Source organism: Neomonachus schauinslandi, chromosome 3, assembly GCF_002201575.2.
Source record: "Neomonachus schauinslandi chromosome 3, ASM220157v2, whole genome shotgun sequence".
Taxonomy (NCBI): Eukaryota; Metazoa; Chordata; class Mammalia; order Carnivora; family Phocidae; genus Neomonachus; species Neomonachus schauinslandi.
The window spans coordinates 143,026,392-143,040,869 of NC_058405.1; the positions used below are offsets into that span (position 1 = coordinate 143,026,392).

At 36.1% G+C, this 14,478-nt stretch overlaps 1 protein-coding gene across 3 annotated transcripts in view; it reads left to right on the forward strand.

The window, feature by feature from the left end:
• The first annotated feature begins 242 nt into the window (after window positions 1–242).
• DNAJC10 (DnaJ heat shock protein family (Hsp40) member C10) overlaps window positions 243–14,478 on the forward strand; it is a 46,955-nt gene continuing 32,719 nt past the window's right edge. Inside the window, exons 1-7 of one of the 3 annotated variants that reach the window (XM_021703292.2) lie at window positions 243–456; window positions 1,935–2,284; window positions 3,851–4,016; window positions 5,292–5,342; window positions 12,427–12,509; window positions 12,748–12,879; window positions 13,407–13,500. In XM_021703292.2, the coding sequence (XP_021558967.1) occupies window positions 2,081–2,284; window positions 3,851–4,016; window positions 5,292–5,342; window positions 12,427–12,509; window positions 12,748–12,879; window positions 13,407–13,500 (730 nt within the window). In that variant the 5' untranslated portion in view covers window positions 243–456; window positions 1,935–2,080. The remainder of the gene's footprint in view (window positions 457–1,934; window positions 2,285–3,850; window positions 4,017–5,291; window positions 5,343–12,426; window positions 12,510–12,747; window positions 12,880–13,406; window positions 13,501–14,478) is intronic. The other 2 variants (XM_044913347.1, XM_021703293.1) reach the window with 2 other exon arrangements.

Below are 14,478 nucleotides of genomic sequence, written 5' to 3' on the forward strand. Positions count from 1 at the left end.
TCGCCGCGTGCGCCAGCCGCTTTAGTGCGGGGGCGCGGGCGTCTAGGGTTGAGCGGGTTTCTGAGCTCGGGGTTGGAGCCGGAGCCGGAGCCGGATTCCGCGCGGACGGCCACGTCAACTTAAACCTACACCGCCCTCCCCACCCTGCTGCCGCCGCGTCCGCTGAGCCTGCCGCAGGTCCTCCCAGGCCGCGTCCTCCACGCCTTTCCCACAGTGCCCCGCGCCAGGCCCCGCCCCGGTTCGCCGTGGGGACCGGGGCGCGAGGAGCCGACTGGAGCTGCTACGCTGGTTGCTGCCGGTGCGGCTCGACCTCCCCCATCCCGAGCGTGGCGGCCCGGCGGTCGGAGACGGCGTGCTTCGTTCGCGCACGCACAGCTTGCGTTCGTCCGGGTGGGGTCCGCCGCCGGGAACTGAGGATGGGGGAGTAGCTGCAAGAGGCGACCCCGCTACACCGAGGTGGGCATGGGCCGGGGCCCGGGGCTCTGCTGGAGCCGGCGGCGGCCGGGGCTCTCCAGGAAGGGAGAGAGAAATGCCTGTGCACCTCAATCTCCCTTCCCTCCCCTCCGCCCCTGCGGCCGGTTTATTGTGTTCTCGCTCCCCATCTTTTTCCAATTACCTACATCGTCCCCCTTCTTCCGACCTCGGTTCCCTGCTTCTAACTCCCAATTTCTCACTTAAGCCTCAGTTCCTCAGGCTCCTCTCTCCCATGTCCCGCCGGAGACTTCACGCACCAACAACACTTGATAGTCTCTTTCACGCAAGGTCTCCCATCTTTCCCCTCTCCCGCATCCCATTCTGGAGTGATGGCAGCCAGAAAGCTTTCGTATTGGATTTACCTGCAGCTTCCACCTGTACCCGAAGCTCGGCGCGATCAAGTCAGCCACACCCACGCTGAGAACGACCGCTAGGCAGGGAACACCACTTGTCCCAAAGTGGTGTTTAAGAATATGTTCTCTATTTCTCTCTAGTCTTGTTTTCTAGTCTAGATATTAGTTACTCTCCATCACTATACTTTACAAAGGTATGTTTCAGTTGCATGAAAAGGAGGAGTTAGAGATGAGCCAAAGACCATTCGCAGGTAAGGAGAAAAATTTAGAAATAGACATTTAGAATTAAATGAAGAAAAGAGAAACAGAATGCTAAGAAGGTTAGATTTTTCAAAGCAGTTTGAGATCTTTTGTGATCTGATGAAGTGGAGATTATTTACCCTATACAGGTGAGCATGTCAAAATAACTGATTCCTTCTCCTTTTCTCTTTTTTTCTATTTTCATTTATCTCAAACGTAAACTTTGCAATAAAATTACACTCTTAACTTGTAGTTATTATTCTGCTATTTATATAAAGTAGTCTCTATATATAGTGTAAGCAACTATTGAGAAAACTCAGAAAATAACTGCCATACCAAGTATGTTGTCTCTTATAACAATATAAATCCATGCCATTCTTGGAAGAGTTAATATGAACAATACCCTTTGAAAGGACCCTATACTTCTAGTCCCTCCAAAGGATATTTCCTATAAGTGAAAACTTGATTAAAATGATAACGGTGTAGCCTTAAGTGGCAAAAAAAAAAAAAAGTCAAAAAGGAAATGGTATTACAAAAGAGCAGTTCTTAAACTAGATAGGAAAGGGAAGGAAACAGCTTTTTCCCAACTTTGTGTTCTGGTGCTGATCAGAGCAAATAGTTGAATTTGTTTGTTTTTAAAGTGTTCCAGCTAGCTACAACTACCTACTACCTTTTACCTTTTATCTCCTGTCTTGAGTGGTTTCACAAATTGGGTATGGAAGCAGTGAAGGGGCCCCCAAAGAATAGAGCCTGGGCACTCACCATGATTTGCCATTGAATGGAGACTGTATTACTGGCCATATTATTTAATAGTGTTAGTGCTATTTTTTTAAATGTATTTTTAACCACCTGGTTTCCTCTCTTTAGATTGACATTTTGGGAGACAGTTTCATGATGCTTGATTCACTCTTGGAGTAATGTGAACAGAAGTTCTCAAACTTGCATATTGTATCAACTGGAACCAGCGGTGTATGTTAATGTTCACTTAAATCAGAACTTGTTTAAGAAAAAGAATGGGAGTCTGGTTAAATAAAAATGACTATGTCAGAGACTTGAAAAGGGTCATTTTCTGTTTTCTAATAGTGTATATGGCCATTTTAGTGGGCACAGATCAGGATTTTTACAGTTTACTTGGAGTATCCAAAACTGCAAGCAGTAGAGAAATAAGACAAGCTTTCAAGAAATTGGCATTGAAGTTACATCCTGATAAAAATCCGGTAGGTAAAATTTTTTTAAATATCTCTAATGTATTTTAGTAAAGTTTTGCTACATATTTAAATTTTAAATAAGTGCTCAAAATGGTTAAGAAAATCACATGACAAAAATCACAATTCAGTTTTTGTACTAAGAATCAGCAAAATAGTCTAGTTGAGAACAGTGTGAAGGAATGTTGATACCAAAAATTCAATTCCCTCTTAATTTGAAAACTGATTTACAACAGTTCCATTACAGGTGTTAATTCCAAAGCCGACAGTAATGTTGTGGAGTAGTTTAAGTAGTTTTTTTAATACAGTAAGTTAGATCAGGGACACCTGGGTGGGCTCAGTCAGTTAAGCATCTGACCTCGGCTCACATCAAGATCCCAGGGTCCTGGAATCGAGTTCCGCATCGGGCTCCTTCCCTCTGGCTGCCGTTCTGCCTGCTTGTGCGCTCTCTCAGTCTCTCTAACAAATAAATAAAATCTTAAAAAAGAAAAAGTTAAGATCAACTATTTTATAACTGTAACAGAAAAAGTATTTCCTTAGAACTTGGAAGGTTCTTGCTAAAAATGGCAGTAATAGCTAATAATAACGTGCTTCAACTTTCACTGTTTTCTCCCACGTACAAATCCCAGACCAGAGTCAGAAATTATTATAAATTAAAACTTAAGAGCAGCCAAATCCAGTTAATTCCAGTCATAAATATTTGATTATATATTCAGTGTCATTTTTCAAAACTAAATGTTTTAATACTTATAGTATTTTTAATAATTTATGTAACTTTTTAACGAGATTTGACTCATCAAGAAGAAAGGTATGGTTTAAAATTTTCTGTTTTCTGTGTAGAATTTTTTAAATAGAGTTATTTATTTATTGAATAAAACTCAGCAGTAGAACTCTGAGATCTGCGCTCTATTTAGAATTTTTATTTTTCATATTTTTCTTTAAATTTTCAGAATATGATTTTTTAAGTTTCCATATGAGAGATGGTAGTCCTTTTATAGCTAATTATCTAGATGAAAGCATTCTTCAAAAACCAGTTCTGTGAAACAGTAACAAATGAACATTTCTAATCCAGTTTTGAGTTTTACTCTGATATTAGTCTCATTTAATTATCTGATAGATTGGGCACATACCTTTTGTTTTTTGTTTTGGGGTTTGTTATTGTTGTTTTTAGTTAATATGTTGGTTTTGCCTCAAATGGAAAAATAACCTACAAATTTCTTTGTGATTGTTTTAGGGGTAGTATAATATTTACAAAATTAAATGTTTCTAAGGTTTTGTTAGTTTTTCTCAGTTGCATTTCTTAGAAGGAATGACATACTGTAAGACCATATCTGTCAGCCTTTGGAGGCATCAATTCTCATTTCTGTGTTACTTTCCTTATTCCTTTTTTTTTTTGGAAGATTATAGTTCTTTAGAAATACTTTATTTTAACCCGTGATAACCCATTTCATTATTGTACTCCTCCACCTTACTTTGGTATCTATTCTCCCAGAAATCTCAAGATTAAATCTTCATATAGGCTTTGAAGAGACTTGATCGTGTACCTAAAACAAATGTTATATCTAATATTTTTAATAGAATAACCCAAACGCACATAGTGATTTTTTAAAAATAAATAGAGCATATGAAGTACTCAAAGATGAAGATCTGCGGAAAAAGTATGACAAATATGGAGAAAAGGGACTTGCAGATAATCAAGAAGGAGGCCAGTATGAAAGCTGGAATTATTATCGTTATGATTTTGGTAAGACGATACGATACTCTGTATGAAATACTGTTTTTTATTTGAGTAAATTTAGAAAATTAATTTTGTTTCACTACTAAGCTTATGTAGTTAATATGTATCACCTTGATTCTTTTTTTTTTTAATATAACATTGGAGCAGAATTCAAAAGGGGGGGAGGTAAAATAAACACAGGTATCAAAGCAAGAGGGAGCATTCACTTACGCAGTATTTCTCTTCGTTTTTAATTACCCTGAAATGCAGGCTAAGAATTGAGGTATGCTTTTGCAGTGACCACATAAAATACTTTAAATTAATATTGGAGTATTTGTTTCTCAAGACTTTTTTTTTTTTTTTTCAAAATAGCATTTTCAGTTATATTCACTGCAACGCAATAGCATGTATCAGATGTCAGCAATGTATGTTTCACAGGCTAAATCTGGCCTGCCACCTCTTTTTGTAAATAGAGATTTATTAATCATAGAATTATGAGACCATGATAATTACAAGAGTAAAATTAGGCTCATTTATTTATATATTGTCTTTGGCTTCTTTCACTTCAGGGGCAGAGTTGAATAGTTATGACAGAAACCATATGTCCCACAAGGCCTATTTAACTGGCCTCTGCAGAAAAAGTTTGCTAACACCTGGTGTATATCCATCACTAGTATTATTTTGATATTTTATATAGTAACAAGAAATTTTCTCACATTGGTTTTAATTATAAAATTTATATTTACTAAATAAGTTGGTCTCTACTTCTGTAAATCTTGTAAGACTCTTAAAAAATAAAATATTTTAGTGATAAGATTTATTTAAAAAACCATATAATCTAAGAAGGAAGTGAAGTCTGTAGTCTAGTTAACAGTAACGTATCAGTGTCAGTTTCCTAGTTTTGATATTTTATTAAAGCTACATAAGTTACCCATTAGGGGAAGCTGAGTGAAGGGTACATAGAAGTCTGCTATTTTTACAACTTCCTGTGAGTCTATAACTCGTGCAAAATAAACATAATAGAAGTTTTCTGTGGAGATATTATGGGAATATTAGGAACTCCTATACACAACTATGACAGTCCCTCTCAGGAAGCGGAATTTTTTGTTTTTTATCACTGTTTAGATGCATCACCAGTGGTATTATTTACTCTCGGGTTTTGTTAGTTTGTTGCACATTCTTCAACTTTGAGATTTAGTACAGTAATCTGATTTTTGATGGTAAAACAAGAGTAACCTATTCTTCTATGGTAATTTGTTTTTATGGTGAACCGTTAATTTATAATTTTTACTTTTAAATTAGGTATTTATGATGATGATCCTGAAATCATAACATTGGATAGAAGAGAATTTGGTAAGTTCATGATCATATGATTTTCTAAAACTACTCCAAGACCACTCTTTTACCTAAAACTCTTAAGGACAGATGTATTTGGAATTTAGAAATTTTTTTGGATTTTGGTAATGTAGTATTTTTAACTTTTAAAATAAAATAGTTATTTTACCAGCAAAAATGGGTGTATTCAGGAATAGCAGAATATTGTAATTCAGGACATGCAAGCTATCGTAAAACCACAGGGAAGTCCAGCAAATAAAAGGAACTTTATTTTATGGAGAAGGAAGTTGGGAGGGGTTGTTTTGAATGAGAGTCCATTAGAGAAAAGCAAGAATTCAAAGAGATAACAGTTTCTCATTAGCTGATTTGCAGGGGTAGTGAGTTTCTTATAGAGGATTCAATGTACATCTTTTCCTGTTGGGGCCTGTAATTGATCATTTTTTCCTGTTGATGATTCTTCTGTTAGGGTCTTCGTTTGACAGTTCTTCCTGTAATTGACTTTGATTGGTATGGCTCCCCCTTTCAGCTTCCCCAGTCTAATGAGGTTTTCCTTTATTAATTTTCACATTTCCCCCTTTTGGTCAAGATCTTTTTCTGAAAGCACCTCTGATCAAGAGTCGGGTTTTCCATATTTAATGATTTTGTTCCTTAATGCCAGGAAGGACCTTTTCTGGTCCTCACATCCTACTTCGAGGAAAGTACATACCAGAAACCACTTAGGGCCACATTTGAATAACAAGGAAGGTGAGGCACTTCTCTTTTTTTTTTTTTTTTTTTTTTAAAGATTTTATTTATTTATTCATGAGAGATAGAGAGAGAGAGGCAGAGGCAGAGGGAGAAGCAGGCTCCCCGCGGAGCAGGGAGCCCGATGCGGGACTCGATCCCAGGACCCCGGGATCATGACCTGAGCCGAAGGCAGACGCTTAACCGACTGAGCCACCCAGGCGTCCCGGGGCACTTCTCATGTATAGTTCATATTTGTCAAGATTGTAAGCATTAGAGATCATCTCCTTACTGGGTACGTGATTTTTACAAAAATTTGACAGGCAACAAAATACAAAACTTAAAATATATTATGCAAAAACAGAAGTAGCCTAACTCCCAAATTTTATGATGGTTCTAAACCAAGACCCTAGATCAGAAAGTAACTAACTGAAAATATTTATTGGCACTTACTCCAACTTAGGGGAGAAAATTCTCCCAACAGAAACAGACCCAGAGTTATGACTGCCTCTTGGAAGTCCCTGTTTAAAGTGGCCGTGAAAGCAAAGCAGTGAATACTGCAAGAGCACACTGAATTAACCAAGTGCATTTGGGATGATGCAGTGCAAGTATAAACATGAAGCAATAGCCAATGTATTTGTTGCAAAAAATAGCAAATCCTCAAAGATGTATTTAAACAGTATTGTTATGTCAAAAGAACTGTTTCGGAAACAAATGTTATCTAACACTACAGCCTGTCAGGTTTGCAAATTCAGAGACCATGAATTTGGATAAGAGTTCCAGAGTCGGGGGGTGGGGTGCCTGGGTGGCTCAGTTGGTTAAGCGACTGCCTTCGGCTCAGGTCATGATCCTGGAGTCCCAGGATCGAGTCCCACATCGGGCTCCCTGCTCAGCGGGGAGTCTGCTTCTCCCTCTGACCCTACCCCCTCTCGTGTTCTCTCTCTCATTCTCTCTCTCGCTTGCTCTCAAATAAATAAATAAAATTACAAAGATATTTTAAAGTTATGTATGTTCTCTTTCTCCAGAGGAGTTATGCTTTCTTCTGGCTGGGGTCACTAACAACCTCAGATCAGTTTTATCCAAATAGAGACTGAAATGATTCAAAAGCTGAGCTTTGGACTTTGAGAGGACTGGTCACTTTCCAGTTCATCTTTGTTTAGAGGATCCTTTCTTAGATGTGCCGTGTATTCCATTTTTGTCCCTCTGGCCTCATGAATATATTGAAAGCTCTGCTCAGTTTCTTGCCAATCAACTACCTTTTCTCAAAAACACTGGCTCTGTGATTTCCACCTCCTCCCATGCTTTGGCCCCCTAATTCTTCACTGTGTTAGTAATTGTCTGATGCTTTCAACAGAAGTCTTATATTTTGTCCAATTTTGGGGTTGTAGTGGGAGAGTTAGTCCAAATTACATAGTTCACTTTTATCAGGAGTGAACTCTAGAAAGTTTATAGTACAGAAGAGAAAATGATTAGTAAACTCCACTTAATGTTCTCATCCTTCCCATTAAACGTGTGCACACTGTCTTTTTATATGTCACAGGAAAGTATGATACCGGTCATTATAAGCAAATTCTAGACAGTATCTGCAAAAGCAGAGGACATCTCTCACTTTTACTAGTCATTCTGAATAGTACCTGCATAATACAGGCATCCTTTTGAAGACAAGCTCAAGAAATTACAAAGGAGCTCACAGCACCTCTGCCTCTTTTTCTTGTCTTTTTTTTTTATCTCCATCATCTGCTAACAAAAATGCAATCTAGGATTTTGTTCAATTGGACTTTGTCAGGAAACTTCTTTGGAGAGTAGTTATTGTTAACTTCAGGGTCTTGTTATTATGAACCAGACATACTTATCTAGTTAATACAAGACGTAAGGGCATCTAACAAAACTTCCCATTCAGTGTTGAAATGATGCAAAGCACAGCCCACATAGGGTGAACTTCTGAACATTCTGGGCCATGTTTGCGGGAGTGTGTGCAATAACTGGATCCTTAGTAAGGTTTTGGGGACTCTCAGGAACATGCGCTATACTGGATTGCTTCCCATTGACTGAGACTTTTTTTGAAACCCTTTTCCTTGGGCTAAGAAAGATGAAATTCTACCATTGCGAATAATGACACAAACTTCTTTTAACTAATATCCTAAATTTCCTAATTTTTTTCCATAATATTCACATCAGGGAGTGAATTATTTCTCAATAACTGAAATGAATCAATGAATAAATAAACCTCCTCTTAAAAGGCTTCATTCTGAGGGACAAAAATTGTGGCAGAATTTTTTTTAATGTGCAGTTTCATAGAGCTGTTGTTGATTTCACAACCGTGCTGTCTGCCGGCAAGTCCCGTGCTGCCTCTTTGTGAGTTATTATAACCAAGTTGTCACATAATATGTGGTCATATTATAAGAATGTTTTGTAGGTAAGTGGAAGAGAATAATAAAACATTGCTATAGTTTGTGAGTGTCCATTCCTATTCCAGGCAATTAATATTTATCATATTTAATCTTCACAACAAACATCAATATTGATAGTAGTGTTTTTTCCCACAAATTACAAACTGCGTTTCAGAAAAAAAAATTACATGCCTAAGTTCAGCTAATAGATATTTGTAGTATATTTTACTATACTCGTCCGTGTTGATTGTTTCTCCTTGAGGTGCTTCTCTGTGATGGAGAATTACACATCCGACTCTGTAGAGTTCAGGCTTGATCTCATGACTTGCTTTGGCCAGTGAAATGTGAACAGAAGTAGTGTATGTCACTTCTAGGCAAAAACTTTAAGAGCCAACATTGGGTTCACCATTTTGCTCTGTCAGGAGAGAGAGCATTGTTGAAAATAGAGAGTGGTGAAGTGATATGGAGGAGAGTTGCAGCCAACTCAGTATAGACATGTAATAGATGATAGAAATAAACCTTGCTTGCCAGCCCATGACATAATTGGAATCCTTTCTGTACTATAGCATAACCTTTCCTGATTGACACAGTACCAGAGACAGGACATATGCTCAACTCAGGTTCTTCTTAAAGCCCATGCTTGTGCTGCTCTTTTTTTCTTAAATGAAATAAACCCGTTAGCATTAGCATTATTTATCAGTTGTCTTATTGACTGTATACCCTATACTTGTACATTTAGTTTTCTCTTACTAATTTATGCTCTTAACTGACCTCATCCTATTTTTACATTTTTCTAGGCTAACAAGTTATTAGCCGTAGTTGTGTGGATATTGGTGGACATTACTGTAACTGTAGAATTTAGAAGCTGAAAGTTACGTTTTGAAATATACTTGTTTTATTCTGCGTTGCTGGGTTTTATAAAAACATTGAGCTTCAATAACACAACATTAAGAATATTTTTAATTTGGGGCGCCTGGGTGGCTCAGTCATAAGGCGTCTGCCTTCTGCTCAGGTCATGATCCCAGGGTCCTGGGATCGAGCCCCGCGTCGGGCTCCCTGCTCCACTGGAGGCCTCCTTCTCCCTCTCCCACTCCCTCTCGCTGTGTCTCTCTCTGTCAAATAAATAAATAAAATCTTTAAAAAAAAAAAAAGAATATTTTAATTTTACTCAACAGCAGTGGGAACTATGTAAATATGTTAGAAGTGCTCTATGAAAACAAAGTACCAAATAGAGATTTTTTTCACTGTGAAGTTTTGTGTCAATTTAAATGCCATTCAGATTTGTTGTATATCATACTTTTATTTAAGACTTATGAACAGTCCTATTTTGTCTAATCATTGCTTTATCTTTTTATATGTAAAAACCCATCTCATTACTTATAGCTAATGAAATAACCCCATTTCTGTTAGAGTCTTCACTAAATTCATTAAAATTTTACCTAAATTATTACCAGTTAGTGGTCTAAGTCAATGTGGCAATTATTTCAGCCACTTAGAGTGATCTGTTGGTCAGACTTCCTAAACATTGCCAGGGAACAGCTGATAAAATTCTAAATTCTACACTTTACCAGTAATGTACAGATTAACTTTTTTCCACAGATCTGTGTGTCTTGTAATTGAAAGTGGATATTGAGTCTTGTACATGTTTCTATTTAACGTGAATTAGTTATACATATTTAAAATAGTATGTTTGGTTTAATATCTTACAATAAATTACATAATTTATGAAACTTTTATTTATAAATTTGTATTAACTGATTTTGATATGGAATTATACAGAAACACTTCAACCAAAAGCAAATTGTCTTCACTTTTTTGTCTTGGATGTTAGAGTGCATCCCTGCAGAGTTAAAAAAAATTTTTTTGTTGTTTTTTTGAGTATAGTTGACACACAATGTTACATTAGTTTCAGGTGTACAGCATAGTGATTCAGCAGCTCTGTAGGTATGCTGTGCTCATCACAAGTGTAGCTACCATCTGTCACCATGCAGTGCTCTTACAATACCATAGACTGTATTCTCGGTAACTATATCTTTTATTCCCATGGCTTATTTATTCCATAACTGGGAGCTGGTAACTCCCACTTCCCTTCCCATTTACCCTTTCCACACACATTCCTCCCCGCTGGGAACCATCATTTTGTACTTACATACCTGATCTACTTTTTGTTTGTTCATTCATCTGTTTTTTAGATTTCACATATAAGTGAAATTATATGGTGTTTTTCTCTGATTTATTTCACTTAGCATAATACTTTGTAGGTCCATCTGTATTGTCACAAATGGCAGGATCTCATCCTTTTTATGGCTAATATTCCATTGTATATATACCACATTTTTAATCTATTAATCTATCAATGGACACTTGGGCTCCTTCTATATCTTGGCTATTATAAATAATGCTGCAGTGAACAAAAAGGTGCATGTTATGTTTCAAATTAGTGTTTTTGTTTTCTCTAGGTAAATACCCAGTGAAATTATTGGATCATATGGTATTTCTATTTTCAGTTTTTTGAGGAACCTCCCCATAACAATTTACATTCTTATCCACAGTGCACAAAGTGTTCCTTTTTCTTCACATCCTTGCCAACACTTGTTATTTCTTCTTGATTCTAGCTGTTCTGACAGATGTAAAGTGATATCTCATAGTGGTTACGATTTGCTTTTCTCTGCTGATGAGTGATGTTAAGCATCTTTTCATATGTCTAATGGCCATCTGTATATCTTCTTTGGAAGAATATTCAGATCCCCTGCACATTTTTAATCAGATTATGTGGGGGTTTTTTGGTGTTGGGTTGTATAAACTTTTTATGTATTTTGGATATTAACCCCTTATCAGATATCATTTGTAAATATCTCCTCCGATTTAGGAGGTTGCTTTCTTTGTTGATGGTTTTCTTTGCTGTGCAAAAGCTTTTTATTCTGATGTAGTCCCAATAGTTTATTTTTGCTTTTGTTTCCCTTGCCTTAGGAGACGGATTTGAAACAGTGTTGCCACAGCCGGGGTCAAAGAAATTACTGCCTATGTCCTCTTCTTAGAGTGTACATCAAGTCATTTTATAGATTATAATGCATAATAGGTTATTGGCTGGATATCATGTATTCAGATCGTTATATTAGCAAATATGTATTTGTGTTTTAAACTGTTAAAAACCTTGATCTAATGTTTTTCTAATAATAGAGTTTTCCAAGGTAAATGACTTATTTAAGGGCAAAGATTAAATATAATCTCCACAGTCCTTACTATGTTGTGTAGTTCTCTTATTTCATTCTTTCAGAATTTGAAGTAGCTGTCAGAACTGATTGAACCAGGTATTTTACCTGTGCCTCAGATAGTAGATGAACTTAAATTTCCATCTCTCTCAGTGTTTCTTTTCTTCATTTCTCTTATCCACACAAACTCCTGTATGAGGTTTGGCTGCTGATTCCTTGTGCCACTTCTCACAGCTTCATGGTGACGAGTGTGTCGCAGCTCAGGGTTGCTCTTTATTCAAGTATGTGCCCAAAGGAATTTTTTTAAAGATATTGTTAGTTTGACAGTTGATACACAGTTGACCCTTGAACAATGCAGGGTTAGGGGCACTGACTCCCCCCACACAGTTGAAAATCCAAATATAACTTCTGACTCTCCCAAATATAACTACTAATAGCCTTCTGTTGACTAGAAGCCTTGCGGTAATGTAACAGTTGATTAACACATATTTTGTATATATGTTATATACTGTTATTCTTACAGTAAAGTAAACTGGAGAAAAATTACTAAAATCATAAGAAAGAGAAAATACATTACTGTATCAAAAAAAAAACAAAAACAAAAACCCAAGCCCATGTTGTTCAAGGGTCAACTGTAGTATGTTCTCTTTTTATAGAAAAACCTGTACAGAAAATGACAAAGGTAGCATGAAAGATATAAGACAACAGAATTTTAACTAAAATATGCACAAACCTTTAGTAAATAACTCTAAGTTGTTTCGGTTTTATCTGCTTTAGATGCTGCTGTTAATTCTGGAGAACTGTGGTTTGTGAACTTTTACTCCCCAGGATGTTCACACTGCCATGATTTAGCTCCCACAGTATGTATTTTTTACATTCTGATTGTTAAAGTTTTATTCTAATCTGTTGAGTATTTTTTTAATGTATTAGGATTTTTTCCTATTAATAGTAATGATAACTATCAATTATCAAATACTTTCATATATGTATGGTTTTATTTGATAAAAATATTCTCCTTTAAGAATGTATAGCTTGAAGAGTGTTCAAGGGAAGAAAAATTATCTTATAAGGGAAATACCTGTGCTTTTTTCCTCATAGTGGAGAGACTTTGCTAAAGAAGTGGATGGATTACTTCGAATTGGTGCTGTTAACTGCGGTGATGATAGAATGCTTTGCCGAATGAAAGGAGTCAGCAGTTATCCCAGCCTCTTCATTTTTAGGTCTGGAATGGTAAGGGGTAAAGTTGGCATTTTTTTAATTTGGAACTTTATGGCAAGGAAGATACTAGAGAAAACACAATACGTGATTTTGTAGATTGTTTTGATTTTTAAATCTGATTTTAGGTGCCATCTGACTAGAGCCTAGTCAGATACTTTAAATGCCATTACTTTGACCTTTCTTTATTTCAAAATTAAATGTTTACCATTGGTTTCTGTCTTAACCATTATGCATATTTTATTTTATAGTTCACAAAATATTTTACCTGCATTGTCTCATTGAATATAAAGTTCTGATAGCCCCTTTTTTTTCTAGTGATAAAACTGAAACTAGAAAACTATTATAGTGTTATTAAAATGTCTTTTGTGGAATCTGTAAAATTGAGATCTTCATATCATTTGGAAATACACTATACTATTGAGAGATAAATCTTATTGTATTCAAAATAATGTAAAATTAAAAGCATTTGGTATTATTTTTACTGACTTTTTAGAAGAATAATAAAAGATGTTTCTCTTTTTATAAAAAAAAAATAATAGGCTGCAGTGAAATATCATGGTGACAGATCAAAGGAAAGTTTAGTGAGTTTCGCCATGCAGCATGTTAGAAGCACTGTGACAGAATTATGGACAGGTAATTTTATTTTCTTCATTTGTTTGATTTTCAAGGATACTTTGAATTTGGTATTTTAATTTTTTTTCAGTAATAGTATTAATATGTTGGTTATAATATTGAAATTTTTAAAGTATCTTTTTAGAAGGGAATTTAGTGATTTTTTCTGAGCTCTGCTAAATAGTTGGTATTTATAACAAATGAATCATATTTGTATAGAAACTAAAACAGTTAAGATGTGGGAAATGAATACAATGTGATGCTAGGTGTAATGGCAGCTTTCAAAGTGCAATTGAATGTTTAGTTAACCAAGTGTTTTATTGCTTTCATAACTATACTGTATGGCAGTCAATTCCTGCCTATCTAGCATAATTTTAAGTTTAAAAACTCTTTCCTCTAATCTTAGACTTCTGATTGATCAAATGACTTTAGGTGGGTTATACTCTGATACCCATGAAATGATAGTATTCACATCTAGTAAGATGTTCACATCATTCACTGAATATAAGTTATGTCTGTGAAACTGTGTTAAATGTTAGGGCTGCAGTAATAAAATATGTAATCCCTCTTTCAAGGGCCTCATTATTTTGCAAGGAAGGCATTAGTAAACCATTAATGCAGTGTAGTAACTATTATGATAGAGGCAATCTTAGGGAAATGTGAAGAATATAAAAGAACTCAGATGGGGAAAAGTGGAAGGATTAGAAAATACTTTTTGAATGAAGTCAGACCCAATCTGTCATGAAAATGAAGAGGAAGCCTTCAAAGATCACTGTGAACTTGGTAAACTAGCAGTACTTCGCCATGAATCTAACAAAAAGATGGGCAGTGGGGTACGGTGGTATGGGGAAAAACATGGCTAACTGAATGAGTAGACAAAGCTCAGATCACAGGGGCCTTAGTTACCAATTTTAGTCACCAATTTCTTTCTTTCTTTTTTTTTTCTTTAAAGATTTTATTTATTCATTTGAGACACAGTGATACAGAGAGAGAGAGAGA